Consider the following 23,354-nt stretch of genomic DNA (forward strand, 5'->3'; position numbering starts at 1 on the left):
GGCTGTCATACAGGGAGGCGGCACAGATAATGGAGGTGTATGTTGTAGTAATTACTGACCTGGCTAATGAATGCCTATCTGCATCTTCCTATAGCCCTTGCACGCCTTAGGCCGCCACGCTGTTTGATGATTTCTGGCAATTATACCCGTCCACGAAGCTTCCATTGGCTCCAAACATGCCAATATCACTGCAACACAACCTTGAATGAAGTCTTGGACCACTGTAGCTGCTTCAATTCACCAGAACTCGCCAGCCCCTCAATAACTGATTAAAAATCCTTTAACTTCGTCCGAAGGTTCCTCAGCCTCTCGATTGGCTGAGTTATCACCTTCTTTTGTTATTAGTGGGCACAAGCCGAAATGTATGTTACCTTTTTATCTACAGAGCTCTCTTCCCGCCATCGCAAAACATGTGATCGACTGGCTTCCATGGCTGACTCTTTAATAATCAGAACTGTATCGGACATCTTCACTTCCTTGTTGCAAACTGTTGCAGCGGCGGATATGTCTCGGATAGGAGGCAACCTGGTGGAGATTTCAGCAGCAGCGTCCACCATCATAGGCGCCCCCAACGCGGAAGCGTAAATTCACTGTCTCAAGGCGGCTGCGACATTGTCTGGGCTCCTATGAGCTGTTTCGGGCAGATTCATGTTAGCAATGCGTATCTGTCTGCGTCGGTGTCAGACTCTTTGCGCGAATCGATGGGTTTCTGCAATCAGTTCGTTGATGTTGCCCTCAGTGTCCTCCTGCCAGTGAACGAGCGTCCAGTCGTATTGATTTCGGCGACGCGGGTGTCACCGATGTCGTTCCGCGCCGGCACGGTATCGGTCGCTAGGCCCTGAGATGCCTAGGAAGCGCAAATGGCTGGTCGAACCTTGCCCTGCCGTCTCCCTGCAACAGTGGAAGCGGTGGTCTGGCATGATGATGGTTTACAAGGCCACGCATGGATGCAATCACTCGGTGCAGGCTGCAAAGATCACATTGTCATTTACACGGGAGACCAGAATGAATGAATGACCAGGAAGTTGGTTAATGGCCCTGATGATGATGATGATGATGATGATTGCCGACGACGGGATTTGGGTTCCGATGATCGAAGTTGTACATAAGCGACAAGACCGCTCCCTATAACCATCAGATTCAGATACCAAAGAATAGACAGATCTTCTCTCAGGATGATTACTGGAATCTCTCATATCAACCTCCTCGTTCCTCCAGGGACTTTAAATGATGCATATACATTCTACGTGGATACATTAGGGCTGACTGCTGCTCCTGTCCCCCAGTTACAGAAGGAGACAACAGCCTGGTAAATATATCGACCGCTCTCTGGGTGGGCTACAGCTAAGTCGTCAGGTTTAATATCACACCCGATGGAAAGCAGCAAATCCACATTGCATTCGGACAGAACGAACCGGATTCGCCCCGCCATCCCTGCCTTCGTGTAGGCTCGTTGGACGACCTGCAAAAGCTGCAGCAGCGAATATACGACCACCATCTTCGAGGCGGCTCGGCAGCTCCTCTACAGGCCGATCCACCGGGTGATTGTTCAGGTGAGGATCAACCTGTGCGGGTGGGTGAAGCTATTACTGATCATAAGAATGTAGGGGAAAAGGGGGTGGAATACCCGACACGCTTCTTCGCCAGAGATTACGCAGGAAACCGCCTTGAGTTTAGCTTATAGTCGGTAAAGATGGAGACTTTGTTACGGACGTTGACTTTGTTCCCTCCATGGTTTGTCAGTGTGAATACAGGAAGTGCGCCTGCAGAGTCGTCTGGCACGAAAGGCATTTATTACTGCACTACAGAGTTCTGGCTGTCTTATCCACCGAGAACAGATGATACGGGATCGATCTTGCTGTTCGATTGACTTCTACGAGTGGAGGTAAGCTATACTCTTGAGAACGAGTTCAAGAATATTCGTGTATACCAGACGAATGAAGCTATATCGAAATATAACCTTCCGCGAACATAGAAAAACTCACAACTTTTGTGGTTCCAATCTTGTTTGTCCCCTGTGATTGAAACAATCACATTACTGCAGTCTGACTACTGCGACCCTCGAGCGATACATTGCTGACCTTCTTACTTGTGTGGCTGCCAGTCTGCCTAGGCTGCCGAATATAACAAGTAATATCTGCTGTTTAAAGCAGTTCGCCACGGAAAAGCCATTGCCGCAAGTTTGAATTGAAGTTATTCATAGTTAAATAATCAAACCACAGTAAAGCCGCATTCAGGCTCAGTTCGACTTATCAGCCGAGTGGCACCGGACGGCTCAGACTGGGATCCAAACCTAGGTAGTCGTTGAACCTCACGGCTGAGAGACCTTGCGAAGTGCTGTCATTCATTTCCTCTCATTGTCCATTCTAGCCTCCTCTGCGCGCAGTGGACGATGCTCTTGGAGCAACAGTGGCAATGAAACGACTGATGTCTATGATATTCGTGAGCGTGACGCTTCGAGTATGTTGAACCTGGTATTTTCCTCGTCTTCCAGACACAGTATTATAAACAGGCATGGTTGATTGATTGGAGGCTCACCCTAATTCCCTCCTCTGGTGTATGAGAGCGCAACTCGCAGCTCTGTAGTGCTAGCCAGTGGGGGTGACTACTAACCAGATATGTAGACGTTCGTATAATTCTGAAACTTCAGTCACTGCAGCATTTGTGGTAGCTTATAAAGTTGAGACATGATAGTGACTTTGCATGCGCCTAGTTCTGATCCTTCATCTTATAAAGCGTGTCTCCCATAGGCCTGACGAATCTCCTCGGGGGTAAATTTACCCAAGAACAATCGACACAGGCAATACCACTGATAAAGAACGAAAATACTGCGCGTAATATCCATCAGTATCCGCCTGGTGTCGAATATAGAAGAGAACCTACAATGCAGACACTCCCAAACAAGCACATGCGATAGTGATGTTCTGCAGGATACCGACAACCCCTGTGCCAAAAGAGACCAGGACACGTTTGTCTAGATTGATGACTTTGTATGTCTCACGGTTACTTCGCGTCACAAACATCAAGGGAAACGCAGCACCCCACATCATGGTGGTGAAGGCCAAGATGATGATGAACCTCGCTGGGGACCTCGTCTTGGTAGGCGAAACAGGCTTGGTGATGGAGCTAAGGGCAAGGAAAAATTCCAACGCAGCCTGTGAAATGTCAAATATCCTCCGCATTTCTCAGCGTGATTGCCTACCACCGCCAGATTGTATGACGCCGCAGACCGCAATGCACTTGGTGGTGTCTTTGAGATGATCCCAGCCGAAAGCCCAAGCACTATGACAGCAGAAATCCACAGGCCGAATCCGCCAGTGGCAATCTTGGAATATAAATCTCCTACAGGGCTGCCATCATCTTTGTTGCCAGAAGCAGATCTCTGTGTCACACCTGTTAAAGACGCCATATCGCAAAGCCAGGGAGTTCACAATGGTTTCAAGGGGCGGAGAGGGCTTACTGGGGCCAAGATACAGGTATCAATAATAAGCGGGCATATTAGTGTACTCCACCTGGGGCAAAATATCCGACATGAGGCTGAGTGGAAGCTTCTTTGCCGAGCCACTTACCGTATACGAATGAGTGAACTTGGGCTTCCGGCAGGTTATGAATTTATGCATGAATATTGGACAGAGCTCTCTTTTCAGATGCTGGTCGATTGCTCATCGCCGTCCATGATCGTGAACCATCTGTTACCTGGCACAACGCCATCTTGATTGTCACCATGGTGTCGATCATTACTCACATGAAACAAACATACTGGACATCAAACAGCCAATAATATAATGATGACTTTTCCGTCCCCGTCTTCGTCGTCCCTCCACCATCCGCAAGGCTGAATCTGCTCTTGGCAAATAGCCATGGGCGATTCCACCCTGTGAGTCATACGCCATTTCCCTGACCTAATTATAAGAACCTAACATCCGACTGTGGGAGATTATCAGCAAAGTAAACAAGATGGCGTCGGCAACAGTCCTAACCGCGCAGTCCATCTCCCTTGACCGGTTCGGAGCCAGCAATTCTCCAGAAGAAGCCGTCAAGGCCGCCGAAGACGAGAATGCATCACCTCCAGACGTTCGACCGCGCTGGTCAGATCGGATCCTAGCTCAAGGTCCCTGGGATCAGACAGTGACTCCAGACATGCTCAAAGGGGCACCCAGCCTGCCGATGCCAGTTGAGATTAGCGACGCAGGCTCTCTTACACCGTTCTTCAATCATCTGAAACATGGCGGCAGCTACGAGACCGCTTCTGATGCCATAGGCCTGGGCCAACCGGCAGTTGAGCCCTACTACAAGGTTCCGACCCTGGAATTCGATAAAGGGGTGCTATACGAAGATGGTCGGATGGATCTGTGCAAGATGGCTCTTGGTCCGCCAAATATCTCGGCGCTGATGTGCAGTCTGCGGTCCAATACATTTGTCCGGCATTTTCTGCTGGGAAATAACATCATCGGACCTGCTGGGGCTCGGGCAATCGCGGACTTTGTCCAGGAGTTCCCGGACCGCATTGAGACCTGGTATCTAGCCGGTAATTGCATAGACGCAGCCTCGTTTGCACGCTTGACTGATGCACTGGTCAAGTCGCACGCCGTGACAAATATCTGGCTTAAGAGGAACCCTCTCGGGCCAGAGTCGGTTGATTCCCTCTTCCGCCTGATCACACAGACGCCAAACCTGCGGACACTGGATCTGGATCAGACTGAGCTTGGCGATGCAGGCGTTGCAGCTCTGTTCACTCGATTGGCGGAATACATTCCTCCAACTCCAATGGCATTGAGGATCCTATACCTCTCCGCGATGGGTATATCCACTGCCGCGTGTGAGGCAATTTCCAGGTATCTGGCCTCTCCGCATTGCCCTATTACCTCGTTGTACATGTCATGCAACCCGATCGGCAATACAGGGGCAAGAGCACTTGCCAAATGGCTGCAACAGAATCAGACGCTGCAACGTCTTTCTTTGCAATCGGTTGGCCTCACGGACGACGGGGCCACTGCATTGATATCGTCGCTGCGAGGTCATCCTGCATTGGAGACTCTCGATATCAGTCAGTCCTATTCCACGCAGGACTTGAACGCCAGGTATGTCTTTTGACCAGTAGATTGAAGAAAAGGAAAAAGAATTGACAAAATAGGTTCAATTACCTATCCGCGGAATGCACAATCCACGCACTGTGCTCCCTGGTGACTTCATCGACGCGTCTTTCCTACCTCGCCCTCGGTCCCCAACCCTTTTGCACCACCACCGCCTTGCCCTTGATGGCTGCTGCGCAAGAGTCCCAAACGATCATGTATCTCTCCCTCAAGCCGCTCATTCCGGCGCGGTCCACCCCGAGAGATAATACGCGGTTCGCCGGGGCATTCAAAGCTCTGCGAAGGCACACCCTGGGCAACATCCGCGCGCACTACGACAAGCCGACCATGACTCGTGAGGAATGGGAGACTGACCACAAACGGTGGTGCGTGAGCGACGAGGTCAGCGTGCGCAAAATCGACAGCGTGTACCGCAATCGGGCGGCGCAAAAGGCGCGCCGGGGCGAGGAAGTTTTGCGGAAACGCTGGGCGGACGAGGAGAGGGGGGTACTTGACGGAGTGATGCAGGCATAATCATGACAATCGGGCATTGTCTGATATGCTATGATTTCTTGCATGGGGAAGCCGTGAACTGTCCCTAGTATCAGGGGATGTGTAGTCCGAAGCCGCGCACATCTATGCATCATGCGCGCCGATGGTTGCTCGAATCCTTGCAATCAAAATCTCATAGCAACTGCTTCGGAAGTAATTAACAAGTCAACCGAAGTCGTTCAGCTGGGGATGAGCTGACCCACTCGGGCAATATTGGAATCTGGCCGGTTTTCCGAATCCCTGCATACGCGAGCGGATCGGACTTTGTCGGATGGCCTTGATGGGCGGCTAGAATTGATTCCATTGGCAGTCTATCATCATGAGCTATTGATTTGGTCGGATGAAAGCTGCGAGGACTGCATGGACATGTCACCTTGCATTCGTGCATTCGTTGCTGGGTGCCCAAACAAACAGCGTAACCGGCACGGGTATTGGATATCAATGGGCTCATGGGAAATACAGGTTGAGGGCTTGTTGGCTCCATAATGATAAGCGACGTCCTGTTGGTAGAGTGTTGGTAAGAGTTGTTGAAATGGAGTCGCTATTCAGTCGATATACCATAGTCTCTCGTGGAATCATATCCCCAATCTCGGCATCAATGGAGGCTGCTTCGGGGAAAGTGACTGTCAGGATAGAAATGTATATATTTCGCTTGATCCTATGGCTTGAGGTATTTTGTATGCACTGTTCTTCGACTTTCGACACAAGATATGCGTGTGTGCCAACTACTTCATTCAAAGAGTCCGAACTGGAGGACGACAGGCAGCTGCAGGTGCACTGAGTGGTCACGGAACGGGCCGTAGACTCCCCAAAGGCTGAAGTCAACAATTGTCTATTTGCCAGGATCGTGATTTAAGCAAGGCAGAAAGTATCCTTGGCTACAGCTACAAATAGTGACATAATGAAGGAAGTAGCGCAAAGACCTTTGTGTAGACTACTCTGCAGAATCATGATCTCGCGCTCTGTTTTGTTAGTCTCCCTTCTGGGAAAGCTATGTCAACCCAGCGGTCCTAGAATGGAAAAGCTGAGGCAGATCGCCAGTCGCCAAGAAGAGGAGATACATGCCAAGATGGCCAAAAGGCAACCCTGCCGGCGTCACCGCGGAAACAGTCTCCAAGGCACAGCACAGGCGTGTCCTGACTCGAGGAGAACAGCCACACTGCATAAGCAATGCCTCAATGGCAATCAGACCCACAAGCAAGGGACACAAGGATCCACCTTCGCCCAATAGTCTCGATCCAGTCTTGTCGAGACACGAGTCAGGGAATGTACTCAGAGTACATGGGGCTGGCTGATCAGGAGAATCCTTGCAGGGCTGATCATAACAATGCGGCAGGAGGACGCTCTACTCAGAACTCAAACACACAGGCCAAATGCTTATATATTACGCTTTAGGGACGCGTGGGAGTTGTCGTCATTCTTCTTCTCCTGCATCCTGCCGAGTGCCAAAGCGCCTTCTCACCATGAAACTGCCGACTCTCCTGGCCTATGCGCTGTGCCTGTCGCTCACCGCGGCGAAGGTCATTCCTGATGACGCCCCGGATCCGAATGGCAGTGCGGTGCAGCGCCATCTCATGGCTCGATCGGCCATGATCACCATAGAAAAGAGGCAGCGACAAGGTATGGTGCGACCATGCCTGCTGCTGGATGGTGACGGATACTGACTGGACTGTAGATCACGAGTTCCGCCAGAACCTGTCAACCGTCGCTCGTCAGGCCGATGTCATCGTCCAGGCCATCCGCCAGGAGGAGATGGATGACTATTGGCGGCAGTATGGCACATTTGAGCATCCGGAGGACGAGCGTTTCGCCGGGGAGATGTTCCCTCTGGCGCGGCCATACATCAATTCCACGAAGCTCTGGAGGATTGTCAAGCGCATGCCCAAGGGTGCCCTGTTGCATGCACACTTGTCGGCCATGCTGCCCTTTGGAACCATTCTGGAAACCATTCTGGCGACCGACGGCATGGTCATTTCCACATCGCAGCCGATTCTGGATGCGGAGAGCGCGGAAAATGCCACAGTCGCTTTTGCCCACATCAACACAACCATCGACACCTCCGTTGAGACAATCTCCTCGGCCAATTACGTTCCCAACACCCCGGTTTCGGTCCAAATCGCGGCCGACCAATTCCCCGGTGGCCGGCAAGGGTTCATGGATTTCATGAAGTCCAAGCTGACCATCCTCCCGCAGGAGTCGATTCGCCATGAGCTGGGGGTCGACGAGATCTGGAGACGATTCCAAGCGTGCTTTGGTCCGGCAGATACCATGATCAGCTATGAGCCGATCGTGCGGACCTTCTACCAGAAACTGTTTGAAGGCTTAGCCGACGACGGCATCAACTGGGTGGAAATCCGCAGCGGTGGCTCCAGCGGCAAATTGGTTCACACCGGCCAGGAGGACATTGATCCCAATCTCGATGTCTGGTGGAATGTGATGATCGAGGAGATTGAGAAGTTCCAGGCCACCGAGAAGGGGAAGAATTTCTGGGGTGCCCGCGTCATCTGGTCCGACACTCGAAGCAAGAACCGGGAGAAGATCACCCAGAGTAAGTCTGCTTTCCGAGTCACTATACGGGGAAACCTGACTAACCGGTCTCAGGCATGAAGATTGCCCTCGAGCGCAAGCAAAGGTTCCCGGAGCTGTTCAGCGGCTACGATCTGGTCGCGCAGGAAGATCTGGGCCGTCCGTTGTCAGACCTGGCCCCCGAACTGATCTGGTTCCGGGAGCAGACTGAGTACCTGAACCTGACTATCCCCTTCTTTTTCCACGCCGGTGAGACCCTGGGAGACGGGAACTCGACCGACTACAATTTGGTGGACGCCATTCTCTTCAACTCCCGCCGCATCGGCCATGGGTTCTCCTTGTACAAGCACCCAACCCTCATCGACGAGGTGATTGAAAAGGCGGTCATGGTCGAAGTATGCCCCATCTCCAACGAAGTGTTGCGATTGGCGACGGACATCCTCCATCACCCTCTCCCGGCGATGATTGCTCATGGTGTGCCCACCGCCATAAGTAATGACGACCCGGCCATTCTCGGACAGGACATTGCCGGCCTGAGCTATGATTTCTACCAGGCTATCCAAGGATTCGACAACATCGGTCTCGCGGGACTGGTAGGTCTCCTGTCAAATCGCCTTCGTCCCAGGCTGAGCTAACGAATGCACCGTAGGGAGCTCTGGCGCAGAACAGTCTTCGCTGGTCCAACTTTGAGGACCAGTCCGACGCTGACTGGCTTCGGGACATTGATCTGGCTGCGCGCGGCGATGGTGTCAAAGCCCAGCGTATTCAATACTGGAATCAGCAATGGGAGGAGTTTTGCCAATGGATAGTGGACGAGTATGGGGCCGAGTATCCTCCTGCCGAGGTTGCCCAGGTGGCCAACTGATCCTCCAGGGCGCTTCACTTTCTAATAGTTATGCGTCAAGTGCCAGACCTAAACATGAGGTGCTGCAAACATTGTCATAGTTACGAAACCAACAGGGGACGATACTATAGTATTGTGGAATACTGCCCAGATTGCCCCGGATTACATGAAGAATCCAGCCGTGTAGCCGGTCCAGTGTGGCTGAAGACGTGTCCTCTTCCTTATAACCCAATGATTGCATCGATTCGATCTGCTATCGGAGGCGCATCTCGACGGCCGGTGCTAGGACTGCTCAGGGATGAACGCAGAGGCTCATCCGGCACAGACTATAACACATATAGATCACTAAGATTCCCAAACTAATACCGGCATGACTCCTCAATATCCACCGTCGTCGTCACATCAATCGTCGACAAATGCAGCTCCGAGTCATTCCGCATTTTACTTCGTTTACTGCGCTTCCCGGTCGAACTCAACGTTCCATACGAGTGAGCGCTGTGCTTAGGTGGAGTCGCACGATCCTGCGTGCCGTAATCCCGATCGAACAAATGAAGCAAAGGACGAAGAGATGGTAGACACGCTTCACAGTTAGCCGCGCGATCTGCCTACGGAAGGCTTGACTCACCGGACACGACTCCAATATTGGTCTCCACCGCCGTCCACGTCGAGGGACCGATGAACACCCACGTTACATCGATGGAGGGGACCCGGTACGAGTCGAGCATGATCACGAGTCTCACGATGGAAACGACGCAGATACTGCATGGTCAGTCAACGAGGGATTGACTCCCGGCGAGGTGCGAGACCTACAAGCCTCCGAGGACAAAGACGCTGCTGATGGCTATTTTCTGGGCAATGTCCCTGTGGAGTCGCCAGATGTATGGCATGGGGAGGATCAGCAATGCCCAGTCAGTGATGATGTTCGGGACGGCGTTGCCGATGAAGAATTGGTTGACGTCCACGCCACAGTGGGGGTTTACGGATTTATCCCAGAAGCCACGGACGGGTAGACACTGGAAGATCGTCGTGAAGATCTGTGGTGGTTGATTAGAGACATCCCGCCAAACTCCTCATATGGTCCGACGTACGACACCCAACCCCCAGCAGGTGACCAGGAAGAATATGACATATATTGGGATGCGAATGTTGGTGGTGCCGAAGATGCGCCAGTAGAACATCAGGATGGAGTATTTGGTCACACAGATGGACAGCGTATAGAAGATTTCGCAGACGAAGAGGTTGACGAAGAAGTTGGAGAAGCCGGTCATCCCAAGGGGGTAGATGTGTGTTCCCACGCCGCGATACACCCAAATGACCATGTCGACCTGGTTTCCAGTTGCCATGGCCTACCGATTGTGTCAGATGGCTTTACTGAGCATGAGCAGCGCATCGGTGATACTCGCCAACGCCAGGCAAATCAAGTAATCATCCCACCACAGCCCAACCTTGGACACTCGGGTGCGACACCACAACCGCAGCACCACGGCCACCACGGCCAGTCCATATGTGGATGAATATGCCGCATACAGATTGGCACGTCTGGATTCCGAAAGATCCAGCCCGGGCGGAGGAGGGAAGTCCACAGTGCAAGGGAAGCACCGCCTGTGGTATGCTCAAATGGGACAATCCCTCACGAAGACAGGTCCCAGGGCAGTTTTGTAGCAAAGGAGTTGGGCACTGCACTTAGCCTCCCGGGGGCAGTGAGCACTAGGCGGATTCCTTGATCCTCTCATCGGAAGACCTTAGCGAACTGCAATGAGGGGCAGACCAGGATTATCTCGAGCTAAGCAAGGGAAGGATCAGAATCCCTGAAAGGGGGAAAGAGGTGGCTTTCGAGGTAATTTCGTTCCCTAATTGCCAAGATCATAGCTATATATTTAGTGCCTGAACCACCTTGGCCATCATGAGACAGCGTCGATCATCCTATGTGACCGAAACGACATACAATGACCACTATTGTCTTTGTTCCCGGTGCGTGGATCACCCCGGACTTCTATCATCCGTTCTTCGATGCTCTCGCCAAGGCCGGGTGCCCTGTCCGCTGTGCTGGATATCCCTCTCTGGACCCTGCGGATCCCACCAGCACAGACTGTAAAGCGGACAGTGATGCCATCGCCAGCGTCATTCGTCCGCTAGTCGAAGGCGAGGGCCGCGACGTCCTTCTGGTCATGCACTCCTACGCAGGAATGCCGGGAGCTGCGGCCGCCAAGGGACTTGCCAAAACAGAACGAATGCAACAAGGCAAGTCCGGCGGCATCGTAGGACTGGTGTTCATCGCGGCTTTCCTGGTTCCGGAAGGACTAAGTTGTGCGGGATTACAGGGAGGGAATCTTCCCCCGTGGATCTTGTTGGACAAGGTACTCCCCCCTCTTCCTCCGACTTGGGATGAATCGGACCAGATGAGTAACGCCCTGTAGCCGTACGACAAAGTGAACATCCCCGATGACCCTGTCGGCAACTTTGCTGCGGATGTTGATGAAGACGAGGCCCAAAGTCTTGAAGGGTCCATCCGGCCTCATTCCACGGTGGCGTTCAACACTCCCCAACCGGCTCCTGCTTGGGCAGACCCGGCGTATGCCGGACGACTGGCATTTATTGTTCCTACCCTGGACAAGGCTATTCCCGAGGCAGCTCAGCGTGCCATGATTGCCAGTACTCAGACGGATTGGATCGTAGAGGGAATGGTCTGCAGTCACTGTGCGCCGTTTGTCCATCGGATCGACGAGTGTGTCCGACTGCTGCAGGGATTTCTCGGCGTGTTTGAGGTTACGAAGCACTGATAGTCCATGGGTATTCCTGTCTCAACCATCGTGAGATGCGAGTAATAACAAAGTTGATCCCCTGGCGATCTGCCGGCGTCCATTGCACGTCCTCCTCTTCCCATGCCCCATTCCTTGAGATCTACCTCGGTCACTTCGAGCCTCCACTGTGTGTTTGTCTCCTGCTGCACCCCATCCCACAGTTGGACAAATGACATGAGGTTATGGTAGAACATCATGCCCCAGGGTCGCATATACTCCCGAGCTGTCTTCCTGCCTTGTTGATATCCCACTAGCATGGTTCCCGGCTGAGACAAGGCGACGATCCGCTTCGTCGCCATCGTCTGGCCGTCCCGGCTAAACTGATGGGGGAACTGCGACGCTATCACCACATCCACGTTGCCTTGAAGCTCACCGAGGCTGTCGTCTGCCATGCTCAGAAAATCTCCCTGAATGAATCTCGCTTTCATCCGCCCCCTGCCGCGGAATAACTCAAATCCCAACCGCCATAAACCTGGCTCGATGTCTACCGCCCACATCCGGTCGGTTGGAACGCGCCATGGGCCGCCAGTAAGCGCAGCTCCTGTCCCAGACCACATCCCAGATCCAGTATCCTACATTGGCGCTGCTGAGCTCGAGCCAGAATCACTGGAAATTATTGCGGGAGGGCGGCCAAACCAGGAAGGAGAAACACCCACAGGCCAATGCAGGGGTATATCCCTAGCGGCCAGGCTTTGTTGCGCTAGAGCGTTTTAGTTTAATACAGAGCTTGGGTCAGCAGTTCACATACGATGTCGGGTCAATGGGCAGGGAGACAGTCGTCAGAAATGCCGCTCCAGTGGGCGTAGACATCTCGAACGCACGGGCTAAGACGCGGGCCGATATGGGGTTGGAACCAGACGGAGCTGTCAATCTGAGACATTTCTATCCTTGTGCATGCTTCCTGACGGGGCGTGCTGACCGTTCAGAAGAAGAGTTCTCTTCTCTGTCTTGGACATGACTCACTGTCATCTATTAAGGTTCCGCTATTAATATCGGCGTGTTGGCCACACGAGGCACGACTCTGAACAGTGAATCCTTTGACAGGGATCTATGCCAATAAATGTAATCCCGTATCTTCGTCTAGTCCACTGACAGAACATCGATGGACAGCTGCTGTTGGATACTCAATCACAATGAAACGAATCTCTGTGTTCCTTATCCACTGCTCGAGACTGCGCCGTTCTCCTTCCCTGTCGCCAGCAGATCGTCCATCGTCACCACGTCGCTGCCATACACCCGTTGCATGTAAGCCAGCATCTGTTCCTCCGAGAAATGCAATGCTGCCGTGCACCCGCTCACCAGGGTGGTCCACAGTCCCCGCTGAAACGCTCCTCGCACCGTTGCATCCACACACACATCCGTGTACAAACCCGCCACCACGAGCTCCTCAAATCCCCGAACAGCGATATACTGCGCAAACTCCTCGCTCAGGAACGGGTCGAACTTGGCTTTCTTGTCACACACGCGCTCGCCCGCTTGGACAGAAACACTACCGAATACCTCGGCGCCCCATGTCCCCTGCACGCACCAGGGCTGTCGCCCCTGCATCTGATTCCGATGGCGCCAGCTAGGGCCTTGAAAGTGGTCATCCCCTATGAAGCGAACAAAAATCACCTCAATGTGAGCCTGTCGGGCCCATTCCACCACTCGCGGGATGTTCGCTGCCACCCGTGCCATGGCCGATTGGTGCTTGGACTGGGTGACAAAATCGTTCTGGAAATCCACGACCACCACAGCCGTTCGCTTCCCCCGAAAACCAGGAGGACGCGCCGTTGTGCGCGTCCAGTGGCTGACCTAACCCCTGCAGAAAAGCCTCCACAAAGGCCTCCGTCGTAGCGGTCCCTCCCTGATCAGGCGTCCGAATGCCCTTGGCCCCCAAATCCCCCAACACGTAATCGACCCTCTGTGTCGCACCCGCACAGCCCGCCTGATCCTCTAGCACAGCGGCCGCGGCGCGGATCGTCGCCGTCGGATTCACAATGCCCTTCCCTACCAGATCATCCGCGGATCCGTGGGCGGTCTGGTACTCGCTCAGGCCCCACACGTCCGGGTGCAGATAGACGTTCTCCGCGCAGGCGGACTCCTGCGCTCCTAGCCCAAACCTATCGAGCAGGATGGTCTGCATGATGTCTGCGTACTCGTTGCCGGAAATGAGTAGATTGTGGCCGCTCACCCCGAAGGCTAGCAGATCGCGGTTCATGGTGTCCCCCTGCACGAACCGGATACGGACGCCGAAGGTCCGCTCCCATTCTGTGGCCCAGGTGTGGAACAGTCCGTCGAAGAGGTGGAACTTGTAGACCATGGTGACCGAGTTGGTTCCTCCCCAGAGCTGGTTCGCGCGCACGAGTGCGAAGGAGAGGATGCGGGTGAAGACCGCCTTGCTGAAGTGCGCGGTGCGGGAGACGGCATCCTTGCTGGTGTTGACGCTGTTGGTGCCCGAGTAGAAGCCCTGTGCCTGGTCGCGGACGAGGAGGATCGACGAGGTGGGACTCAGAGTGAAGTGTTCGATCTTGATCGCTTGGAGCTGCTCGCGGACGAGATAGAGGGCTTGCGCGCTGATCGAAGTGCGGAATATCGCACGCACGCCGCATGAGACGGCTTCTCTGCAGAATTGGCGATAGTGGGCAGCGTCTGCCAATGTTTCTTCCGTCACGGCGTCCGTGTCGTTGATAGCTAATAGCGAGGAGTAGGAATTGTAGATGCGTGGGGAACGCAGGAAGGTGACGCTGACATTGTAGCGAGCAGCCAGCGATTGAATAACACGCTCAAAGATGACTGTCAGCTCGGGACCAGTGCCATTGCCCACGGCAAGGCCAACCTGAATAGACGGCATGGCGGGAGTGAACACGGACACGAACACGTTGGCCAGTTTCTCGTTGCTGGATTTATGGGAAACTCGGTGCCAGACGCTCAACTGGACTAATGCAGCTGGAATACCACGAAGGATCTAGTGTGGAGGCCTTTTCTTTCCCGATTAGTTGTCGGATTTGTAGTATAATGACAAGGCATCCGCATAGCTTGTCGGCCTCTTGTCGCTCTCGTCTGTCTCACCATGGAGACCATCTCCTCTGGTTTCCACCTCGCCGACGGCAATGGTTTCATGCTCGACAAAGGCTATGCTGCCAGATGTCGCCTGAACCTCCAGTTCTATCTCTGGAAGAACTCGTTGGCCTTCAACCTACACCCATCGATCCCCATCCCACATACCCACGGCTCGCCGCCACTGAGAATTGCCGACCTTGCCTGCGGCACAGGCATCTGGCTCCTCGATCTCCCCTGTGAGTTACCAGAACCCGCTGTCCTCGATGGCTTCGACATCGACCTGTCCAAAGCCCCACCGGCTCAATGGCTGCCAAACAATGTCACCGTCCACAACTGGGACATCCTCAGTCCCGTCCCAGAACATCTTGTCGGGAGATACGATATAGTCCATCTCAGGCTTCTGATCCTAGTGGTCCAGCACAGTGATCCGGTCCCCATTATCCAGAATGCGTACCGCATGCTAAAACCCGGCGGGTACATCCAGTGGGATGATCTCAACTACCCTGATACCCATGTCAGCAAGGCAAATCCAGGCGCAGACACCCCGGCGTTCGATCGGCTGCTTCAATTTGTCCGCTCCAATGGAAGACATGATTGGGTGCTGAGCTTGCCCGGTATCTTGGAGCGCAATGGCTTTACCGACGCCCGTCTGGATCATTTTGGAGATCGCACGGAGCTGGCCATGGCGCATGGGGACCAACATCTGATGACCATGGAGGAGTTTGCCGGGTCCCTACAGCAGAAGGGGATGCTGGAGGAGGCGCAAAATATCCATCAATTGATTGCAGATTGCTGCCAGGAGGCGTCTCCAGCAGTGGCCCTTTCCATGGCGCAACGGCCCTCCTTCCAGTGTGATCCTGGGCAGGCATCCAACGTCGTCGACTCGTCCGAATTGTCCGATCAGAACAAAGCGAAAGATACCTCACAAGCCCCTGCTTTTGGGGCCCTGGAGCCAGGTAACAGCCCCCGAGACCTCCAAGCCTCGCTTGCGCAAGATCCTAAGCAAACTAAATCCCCGGTTCGACAGCGACATGTTGGAACAGTGTGAAAAACCAGTCGCACTGGAACTAGGAAAGAGGATGGTGAAATATACATTATGGGAGATAGATTCGATGTACACATGGCAATGACATGAGCTGCATGGATTCAAGATTATAGATCACTTTCAAGGCGCATGGATGTCGTCATTTTGACTCGAGGAGCGTTCCCCACATGGTTTTGGCTTTAAACAGGGAGTCCCGCCAATTCGAGGTGTCCTAGATTTCCGATCGAAGAGTGCTTTTGATTCCCGAGTATCCTCGATGTCTACTCTGAAACCACTCTTGCTGGCGGGTGGCCACTCATCGCGAATGGGCACCCGCAAAGAACTCTTACGTGTCGCCGGCGATGTCCCCTTGTTCGTCCATCTGCTGATCATCCTACACGAAGCGTGTCCCGAGTCAGAAGTGGTGTTTCTCTCATTGCGCGATCACAATTCATTAAAGGCCATTGAGAACGATCGCCATATCACTGCTGTCCCAGATAATCGACTAATTCTCACCAACGGGACTACCACTTTCCCGGTCCATGTAGTCTACGACGGTCCTGGAGTGCCCAGCGAACATGACAGCGCCGGCATTGGCCCAGGAGCCGGCTTGCTGGCTGCTCATCACCAGGACCAAAGTGCACACTGGTTGGTAGTTGCCTGCGACTATCCATTCATATCGACTGCCGCGCTGTCTCAACTTCGACGCGAATGGACCGCGCCAGTCACATGCTTCGAAAACAGGGACTGCTTCTGTGAGCCTCTACTGGGTATCTGGTCCCCCGAGGCGTTGCGTGCACTGAGACAGAACATTCAAGATGGAATCCTTGGACCCAGTGCGGTGGTGAGGAGTTCGCGTGGTAAGACGATACGACCCCCACGAGGAGAAGTGGATCTTCAATGTCAATACGCCTGCCGAGTTGGAGCTCGCGTCCAAAATGACAACCCAACCCCAAGCGAGTTCATAGGAGGAAGAGGTTGGCCGCAAGCCAAAATCAGTGGCTGGGATAGATGTCGACAATGTCACCTGCCTTCAACTCGGAAACGCCTCGGTGGATATGGATCCAACAATTCGAATGCAGAAAAGGCCTGATCTTCCCTGGACTGTGATCCTGTATGAGCTTTACCTGCACATGGCCTGACGAGCCGCGGACCAATGCCGGCCGAAAAACGTCCATGTCGCCGCAAAATGTAGAGACTACCGGATGCTCTTTGGTGGTGGCAGTTTCAGCGTCGTCGGGAAGGAGAAGAGATGCACTCGATGGATCGTCTGGTCGCTGCAGCTGTAGGTATTTCAGGTATGGAAGGACCAAGAAGCGCAGGCAGGCAGCGCTGGCGACTGGGTTTCCAGGCAAGCCAAAGAACGCGGTTTCTCTCCGGAGATGTCCATCAGTGTTCGAAGAATCGGGAATCTGGGCGAACAGTACTGGATGGCCTGGCCTCATGGCGACCTTGTGAAACACCACTCGAGCATTCAATCGACGAATCAAGTCGCATCGTCCGGCAGAAACAGCCCCAGAGGTGATGATCACATCGTATGCCTTCTGCCCCAGGGTCAACCTTAGAGCCTGTTCCAGGTCCTCAGCATGATCTTGGATAATCCCCAAAAAATCCACTGTAGCACCCCAACTCTCCAAGGTCGCAGTAAGATAGGGTCCATTCGCGTCGCTGATCCGATGTAAGGGCGATTGATCAAGCCCAGGAGGCAACAGCTCGGAGCCAGTAGAGACAACAGCCACCCGAGGCTTGCGTGTGACGGCAATCTGGGTCATTCCAACCGATGCCATCGACAGGATGTGGCCCGGATGGATTACCTCTCCCGCGTCGACGAGGATGTCACTTTTCTTGAAGTCACTTCCTGCAAACCTTCGGTTCTGCTGCGTTTTCGCTGGCTTAACGACTCGAATATAGCGACGGTTAGACGTTTCGTCCACGGTGACTGCCACATCCTCGTTTCGCACGCAGCAGTCCAGTTCATTACCACCCACGCCAGTCGGAAAGGGAGCCCCTGTCATGATCTCGACGCAGACAGGCGTCCCCGATTGTTCATCGGCGGCTATCCACAAAGGCTCATCTCCCGCAGCGATCATGCCTTTCACTTCAAATGTCACTGGGTGGTCGATGGTTGCATCCTGCGTCGCAGACGAACTCAGTGCATACCCATCCATAGCCGAGGTATCGAACTTGGGAGTCGATATGGTACTAGTTACGGTCTCGCGAGAAATGCGATCCCGTGCCTGACCGATGGGAACATGCTCCCCATCCGCCAAAAAGGCGTTGCGATGTCGCTGAGCCTCCGCTTGAATCAGCCGCAGTGCCTCAGAATAAAGAATAGCCATGATGATAATGACAGCTCAAGTGTTAGTGTCAACCGCCTACTATAATGTCAATATCTTATGATAGGGTCATGTCGTGTTTGTAAGATCATGGGGGAGATTTCTTACTCACGAGTCTACCAAACCTCCGATAAACCTCAATGACAATCGTTAGTGCACATACAATAGTACTATCCTGTTTGGTTAGACACCATAAACAGCCCATAAACAGGGATGGGACTCCACGAGGCCTGTTTTGACGCATTTCATTGCCGCGGAGAAGCCGAGAGCGGTTGTTGCGTATGGCGTCACTTTGGAGTCATCGCCAGCACCGTCCCTTAAACTCTGTCTTGTGCACCTCGCGTTGTCCAACCAATATCAATGCCTTTGAGTGCACATCGCCCAGAGAACAAGCTTTGAGCCAAGCTTTACCCCCTATCAGGTAAGGATATTCCCACAATGCTGCGCGAGGGGGCCGAAAATGCCGGATTGCTACGTCAGCGGGGTTATAGCAGAGGTCCCTGCGTTGGCTTCGTCTGTGTTCTCCACGCCTTGGTCAGAGACTTTATATGACTCTGGGTAATCATGTACAAAGGAGGGTTAGTTTTGTGTGAGAAGAAGACAAACCCACATTCAACTCTTGACTGTCATTCGCGTGGGTCATTGGCCGGTGAAAGAACATAAAGTCGTTGGTGTGCGCGGGCGCATCACCGACCGGGTCAACAGGGGAAGACTGGGGCCGAAAGGCCTTCATGGGTAAGCCACCAACAGAGAGCCTGACAGGTCACTGGCTAACGTCCCCAGCTGGGAAGCAATGAACCATCCGGACCGTCCGAAACACCCCCTGATCCGTCGGAATGGAAAGCTGGAGCCCGCATCCTGGGACGAGGCCATGTCGCTGATCGTGCACCAAACGAAAGACGTTCAAAAACGCCTGACCAACCATGGAATCGGCTTCTACACCACCGGACAGCTGTTCCTGGAGGAATACTATGTCCTTGCTATGATTGGCAAGGCCGGCCTGAATACACTGCACATGTAGGTCGCTCTGACTGTCTTAAGCGCTGCTTTCGGTCGAGAAGATGAGCTGACCGCTGAAGGGACGGCAACACTCGCCTCTGCACGGCAACGGCAGCTGCCAGTATGCGCGAGTCCTTTGGCAGTGACGGCCAGCCGGGATCATATACAGACATCGACTTCACCGATTGCATCTTCATGGTCGGACATAACATGGCAAACACCCAGACAGTGCTGTGGTCCCGTGTGTTGGATCGCCTGGCAGGACCCGATCCCCCAAAGCTAGTGGTTGTGGATCCTCGAGAATCGGAGACGGCCAGGCACGCGACAGTTCACTTGGCGCCAAAGGGTGGGACCAATGTCGCGCTACTCAATGGATTGCAGCACTTGCTGTTCGAGAACGGCTGGTTGAATGAGGAGTGGGTGGAACAACACACAGTTGGGCGACAGGAGTTGGAAAAGACAGTGGCCAAATATACCCCCGAATATGTGGAGAACATAACGGGCGTTCCTGCCGATATGCTGAAAGACGCCGCCGAGATCATCGGCACCAGTGGTAGTCTCCTGTCCACTGCCTTACAGGGAGTCTATCAATCAAACCAGGCCACCGCGGCCGCCTGCCAGATCAACAACATCAACCTCTTGCTGGGACACATTGGCAAGCCCGGCAGTGGTATTCTCCAAATGAACGGCCAGCCGACTGCGCAAAACAATCGCGAGACAGGATGCAACGGCGAGTATCCAGGGTTCCGCAATTTCCAGAACGAGAAACACATGAAGGAGATCGCCGACGTGTGGAAGATTGACCTCGTGCAGACGCCACACTGGAACCAGCCCACCCACATTCAAAATATGCTCAACTATATCGAGGATGGCAGCATCCAGATGTTCTGGGTGTCTGGCACTAACCCCCTCGTCAGCCTGCCCCATCTCTACCGCGTCCGAGAGCTCCTCACCAAGCCAGAGCTGTTCTTGGTGGTGCAAGATATCTTCGTGACCGAGACGGCCGCCATTGCAGATGTCGTTCTCCCTGCCGCACAATGGGGCGAGAAGACGGGCTGTTTCACCAACGTCGACCGGACCATGCATTTATCGTTGAAGGCCGTAGACCCACCAGGGGAGGCTCGAGCTGACCTTGACATTTGGCTTGACTATGCGAAGCGCATGGGGTTCAAGAACAAATACGGGGAGCCACTGATTCCCTTCACATCGCCCAAAGAGGTGTTTGATGAATGGAGGAAGATGTCGTTCGGTCGACCGCTCGACTGTAGCGCGCTGACATATGAGAAATTGACCGGTGGATCGGGGATCCAGTGGCCATGCACGAAAGAACATCCATATGGAAAAGACCGCTTGTTTGACGACGGGAAATTCTTCACAGATACGGACTACTGTGAGAGTTATGGTCATGATCTGGAGACCGGGACCCCGTACACCAGGGCCCAATACCAGGCGATGAACCCTGCTGGCCGGGCCATTCTCAAGTCGGCACAGTACAAGCCATCGCTGGAGATCCCAAATGAGGACTATCCTCTCTTGTTGTCTACAGGGCGCAACGTCTTCCACTTTCATACGCGCACCAAAACCGGGAGAGCAAGGCGTCTGCAGCAAGCCGATCAGGAGCCGATCGTGCAGATTTCGGTGGAAGACGCCCAAGCCCTGCATGTCACTGAAGGGGAGATGGTGGTCGTGCGATCGCGACGGGGGAGTGTTGAGCTTCCAGTGAGAATCGGGGGAATCAACGACGGTCATGTTTTCATTCCTTTTCACTTTGGTTATTGGGACGCTACAGACGGGAGAGCACGGGCAGCCAACGAGCTTACGATTGGTAGGTACAATGTCGAGAAGACTGACTGGCTGGAATACCGCATCCTAACGAATGCAGAGCAATGGGACCCAGTTTCCAAACAGCCGATGTTCAAGTCCGGCGCCGTCCGCATTGAAAAGTGTGTCCAAAAGGAGGCAGAACGACAAACAATGGCCGTCCGGAGTGTCGAGATGAGGAAACCAGACGCGGCAAGCAGCGCAGGAGACAATAGCAACGACAAGAAGCCCATCCGGCGGATGGAGCTCTGGCTGGGAGCGACTGACCAGGCACTGGAGATGCTGCGCGACATGTACGTCGACATGATCCCGCGTTTGGTGCATGATATGGAGATCCAAAGTGGTCTCCAGGTGATGAGACGCATTACCTGTGAGATTTCGGACCAGTTCAAGCCCATTATTGAGCGATATCACGAGAGCCAACAATACGGTCGCCGGGTGGCCGAGCACCTACGAGACAGCATTTTCCCTGCGATTGGTGAATCGAAGGATCCGTACGAGGCACTGGCAGCGCTACAGTCACTGGACTTGTTCCTGACCTATATCGAAGGGCATCTAACAGCTCTATCTCCCGCGAGTCAGGCACTCTGGGATTGTGATTTCATTGAAGCAGTCAAATTCGCCCAGAAGGGCATTCAAAGACAGAAAGGGTGGGTTAGCCAGCATATCAAAGTGAAAAGCCCACAGACGCTACTAGTCCCGTCGGCGGCTGCAGAGGAATTAAGTGGAGAGGATTCTCGAATGGCCGGGCAGATTCGTTGTTGATCAGCTTGTCCTGCAACGAGAATGTAAGGTTCACCAGCTCCGACGTCAGGCGTTTCCATTTCATCCACTCAGTCGTCATCGGCAGCAAGTGACGCAACAAGAGACTTCGCTTCATCGACATCGTCCAGCTCGTACGGCTTCAATCCGAAACAGATCATGAATTGGGTCCAGCCACCGTAACTCTGGACGATGGCCCGCTCGGCTGGGGTAAGTGGGGGCTCTAGGTAACTCCACAGGTTAGTAAACATTCAGTACGTCGATGAGAGCACCATGCACGTACGAAGAGCGTCAGTCGCTGGCATGTTGATGATCGCAGTTTATCGCTGTTGGATAGGAGGCAATTTGATTCTGACAGGAAGATTGGAGTGTATCTTGAGCCGAGCGTTGAGGGGAGAGCGATAAAGGAACTGCAGAGGAGAGGTGGTTGCGGATCAGCTGTAGTCGGTCACGTTTTAAGTCTACTACGGCGGTGAGATGTAATCAATCATGGTAGAAAACCAAAAGTTCCTTTTGTACAAATAGTCCGCCCTGCAAGTTTCCAACTTTCCATACCATAACGCGTCTGCCCCACATGGTTTTCAACAGTAATAAAGGTAAGAGATAAAAATCATTGATAGATTTTATATCAACTCAAAACTAATTCTTGTTTCTTTAATATTAGACAAGGGGGGTACTATTTATCTTTACTGCCCATCCTAGATGCATATGATAATAACTAAAATAGTTCAAGGAATGAAAGCAGAAGGTTACAAACTGTTAGGAAATTATTACTCTGTAATAGTCTTATATTCAGTCCTAGGGGCCAGAATCTTTGTCCTTGGTATTTTACCTAGTCTCTGCCCTCTTCTCAGGCTAGTAGGGCTATCATCTGCGCTGTCAGACGTTATTTCAGGTGTACATTCAAGCCAGCTTAGAAAAGCTCTTTAAACTGGCTTATTATGACAAGCTCTGAAGGGATATAAGAGCTTTCAGGATGGAGACTACCCAGCTTTTCATCCCTAAGATTTTCAGACCTGATCTCACGAGCATCAAAGCAACCAGGCGTATCGTCAATGTCTGCTGAGTCGGCTTGGCTTCTTCTCCGCGGCGTTTGCCAATAATGTCCTAAATTCATCTGCATCAAACGGCGGCGTTGAGGGGCCAAGAAGAATTGAGACTAATTTGTATCTGATTTTCCTCAAGTTGGAGCTAATCAGTGGTAGGTCGGGTAGATGTATGACAACTGACTTACTTTGCCTTCCACAGCAGTAGCAGCCCTGATTGTTGTCAACTGGCCACCATAATGTTCCAGGATTTTGCACAGTTGCAACATGAACCTCGTCGCCAGGAACTGACGATTTCAACTATTCAGAGACTTTCAAGCTGCCATGGCACCTCCAGGCTTCTCTGCATAGATGGAGTATGCAGTTAGGTTGTCAAGAGAAGGACTAAGGGGGTTAATAGACTCTTTCAGCTGGCAAATTATGACAGGCTTCGGAGGCGTCCTGCTATGACCTCTGAGAGGACATTGACAGCAACATCCTTCTCCATGCCAACGGACACTAACTTTGAGGGTCCGGTGGCAGCATCGGA

At 53.1% G+C, this 23,354-nt stretch overlaps 11 protein-coding genes across 11 annotated transcripts; 7 read left to right on the top strand and 4 right to left on the bottom strand.

Annotated features, from left to right (window-relative positions):
- Positions 1-1,175: 1,175 nt before the first annotated feature.
- On the top strand, positions 1,176-1,684 carry AFUA_3G15060 (putative glyoxalase family protein; the record flags this gene model as incomplete). The annotated part of the gene is made up of 2 exons (XM_749025.1): positions 1,176-1,309; positions 1,357-1,684. The coding sequence occupies 2 exons, from the start codon at positions 1,176-1,178 to the stop codon at positions 1,682-1,684; spliced, it is 462 nt and encodes a 153-aa protein (XP_754118.1).
- Positions 1,685-2,515: 831 nt separating this feature from the next.
- Positions 2,516-3,803, bottom strand: AFUA_3G15070 (uncharacterized protein). Its single transcript, XM_749024.2, has 3 exons — positions 3,203-3,803; positions 2,884-3,155; positions 2,516-2,828 (listed from the first exon to the last, which is right to left on the bottom strand). The coding sequence occupies exons 1-3, from the start codon at positions 3,407-3,409 to the stop codon at positions 2,729-2,731; spliced, it is 579 nt and encodes a 192-aa protein (XP_754117.1). The 5' UTR covers positions 3,410-3,803; the 3' UTR covers positions 2,516-2,728.
- Positions 3,804-3,951: 148 nt separating this feature from the next.
- AFUA_3G15080 (uncharacterized protein) lies at positions 3,952-6,280 on the top strand. Its single transcript, XM_749023.2, has 2 exons — positions 3,952-5,081; positions 5,135-6,280. The coding sequence occupies exons 1-2, from the start codon at positions 3,958-3,960 to the stop codon at positions 5,604-5,606; spliced, it is 1,596 nt and encodes a 531-aa protein (XP_754116.1). The 5' UTR covers positions 3,952-3,957; the 3' UTR covers positions 5,607-6,280.
- An 807-nt stretch (positions 6,281-7,087) lies between these two features.
- AFUA_3G15090 (adenosine deaminase family protein) lies at positions 7,088-9,015 on the top strand (the record flags this gene model as incomplete). The annotated part of the gene is made up of 4 exons (XM_749022.2): positions 7,088-7,244; positions 7,300-8,172; positions 8,226-8,743; positions 8,800-9,015. 4 exons carry the CDS (start codon positions 7,088-7,090, stop codon positions 9,013-9,015), a joined length of 1,764 nt encoding a protein of 587 aa, XP_754115.2.
- Positions 9,016-9,353: 338 nt separating this feature from the next.
- AFUA_3G15100 (putative integral membrane protein) lies at positions 9,354-10,607 on the bottom strand (the record flags this gene model as incomplete). Its single annotated transcript, XM_749021.2, has 5 exons — positions 9,354-9,574; positions 9,620-9,753; positions 9,805-10,028; positions 10,083-10,336; positions 10,394-10,607. Coding segments are annotated over 5 exons (1,047 nt in total), but the record flags the coding sequence as incomplete, so codon positions are not given.
- A 333-nt stretch (positions 10,608-10,940) lies between these two features.
- AFUA_3G15110 (alpha/beta hydrolase) lies at positions 10,941-11,774 on the top strand (the record flags this gene model as incomplete). Its single annotated transcript, XM_749020.1, has 2 exons — positions 10,941-11,351; positions 11,412-11,774. The coding sequence occupies 2 exons, from the start codon at positions 10,941-10,943 to the stop codon at positions 11,772-11,774; spliced, it is 774 nt and encodes a 257-aa protein (XP_754113.1).
- Positions 11,775-12,950: 1,176 nt separating this feature from the next.
- Positions 12,951-14,628, bottom strand: AFUA_3G15140 (isochorismatase family hydrolase; the record flags this gene model as incomplete). Its single annotated transcript, XM_749017.2, has 2 exons — positions 12,951-13,387; positions 13,440-14,628. The coding sequence occupies 2 exons, from the start codon at positions 14,626-14,628 to the stop codon at positions 12,951-12,953; spliced, it is 1,626 nt and encodes a 541-aa protein (XP_754110.2).
- A 219-nt stretch (positions 14,629-14,847) lies between these two features.
- Positions 14,848-15,885, top strand: AFUA_3G15150 (uncharacterized protein; the record flags this gene model as incomplete). The annotated part of the gene is made up of 1 exon (XM_749016.1): positions 14,848-15,885. The coding sequence occupies one exon, from the start codon at positions 14,848-14,850 to the stop codon at positions 15,883-15,885; it is 1,038 nt and encodes a 345-aa protein (XP_754109.1).
- Positions 15,886-16,138: 253 nt separating this feature from the next.
- AFUA_3G15160 (molybdenum cofactor guanylyltransferase) lies at positions 16,139-16,709 on the top strand (the record flags this gene model as incomplete). The annotated part of the gene is made up of 2 exons (XM_749015.1): positions 16,139-16,616; positions 16,699-16,709. The coding sequence occupies 2 exons, from the start codon at positions 16,139-16,141 to the stop codon at positions 16,707-16,709; spliced, it is 489 nt and encodes a 162-aa protein (XP_754108.1).
- Positions 16,710-16,856: 147 nt separating this feature from the next.
- Positions 16,857-18,386, bottom strand: AFUA_3G15170 (molybdopterin molybdotransferase MoeA; the record flags this gene model as incomplete). Its single annotated transcript, XM_749014.2, has 1 exon — positions 16,857-18,386. The coding sequence occupies exon 1, from the start codon at positions 18,198-18,200 to the stop codon at positions 16,857-16,859; it is 1,344 nt and encodes a 447-aa protein (XP_754107.1). The 5' UTR covers positions 18,201-18,386.
- Positions 18,387-18,780: 394 nt separating this feature from the next.
- On the top strand, positions 18,781-21,782 carry AFUA_3G15190 (molybdopterin oxidoreductase family protein; the record flags this gene model as incomplete). Its single annotated transcript, XM_749012.2, has 4 exons — positions 18,781-18,932; positions 18,981-19,214; positions 19,277-21,021; positions 21,079-21,782. Coding segments are annotated over 4 exons (2,835 nt in total), but the record flags the coding sequence as incomplete, so codon positions are not given.
- Positions 21,783-23,354: the final 1,572 nt, after the last annotated feature.

Source organism: Aspergillus fumigatus, chromosome 3 (assembly GCF_000002655.1).
Source record: "Aspergillus fumigatus Af293 chromosome 3, whole genome shotgun sequence".
Taxonomy (NCBI): domain Eukaryota; kingdom Fungi; phylum Ascomycota; class Eurotiomycetes; order Eurotiales; family Aspergillaceae; genus Aspergillus; species Aspergillus fumigatus.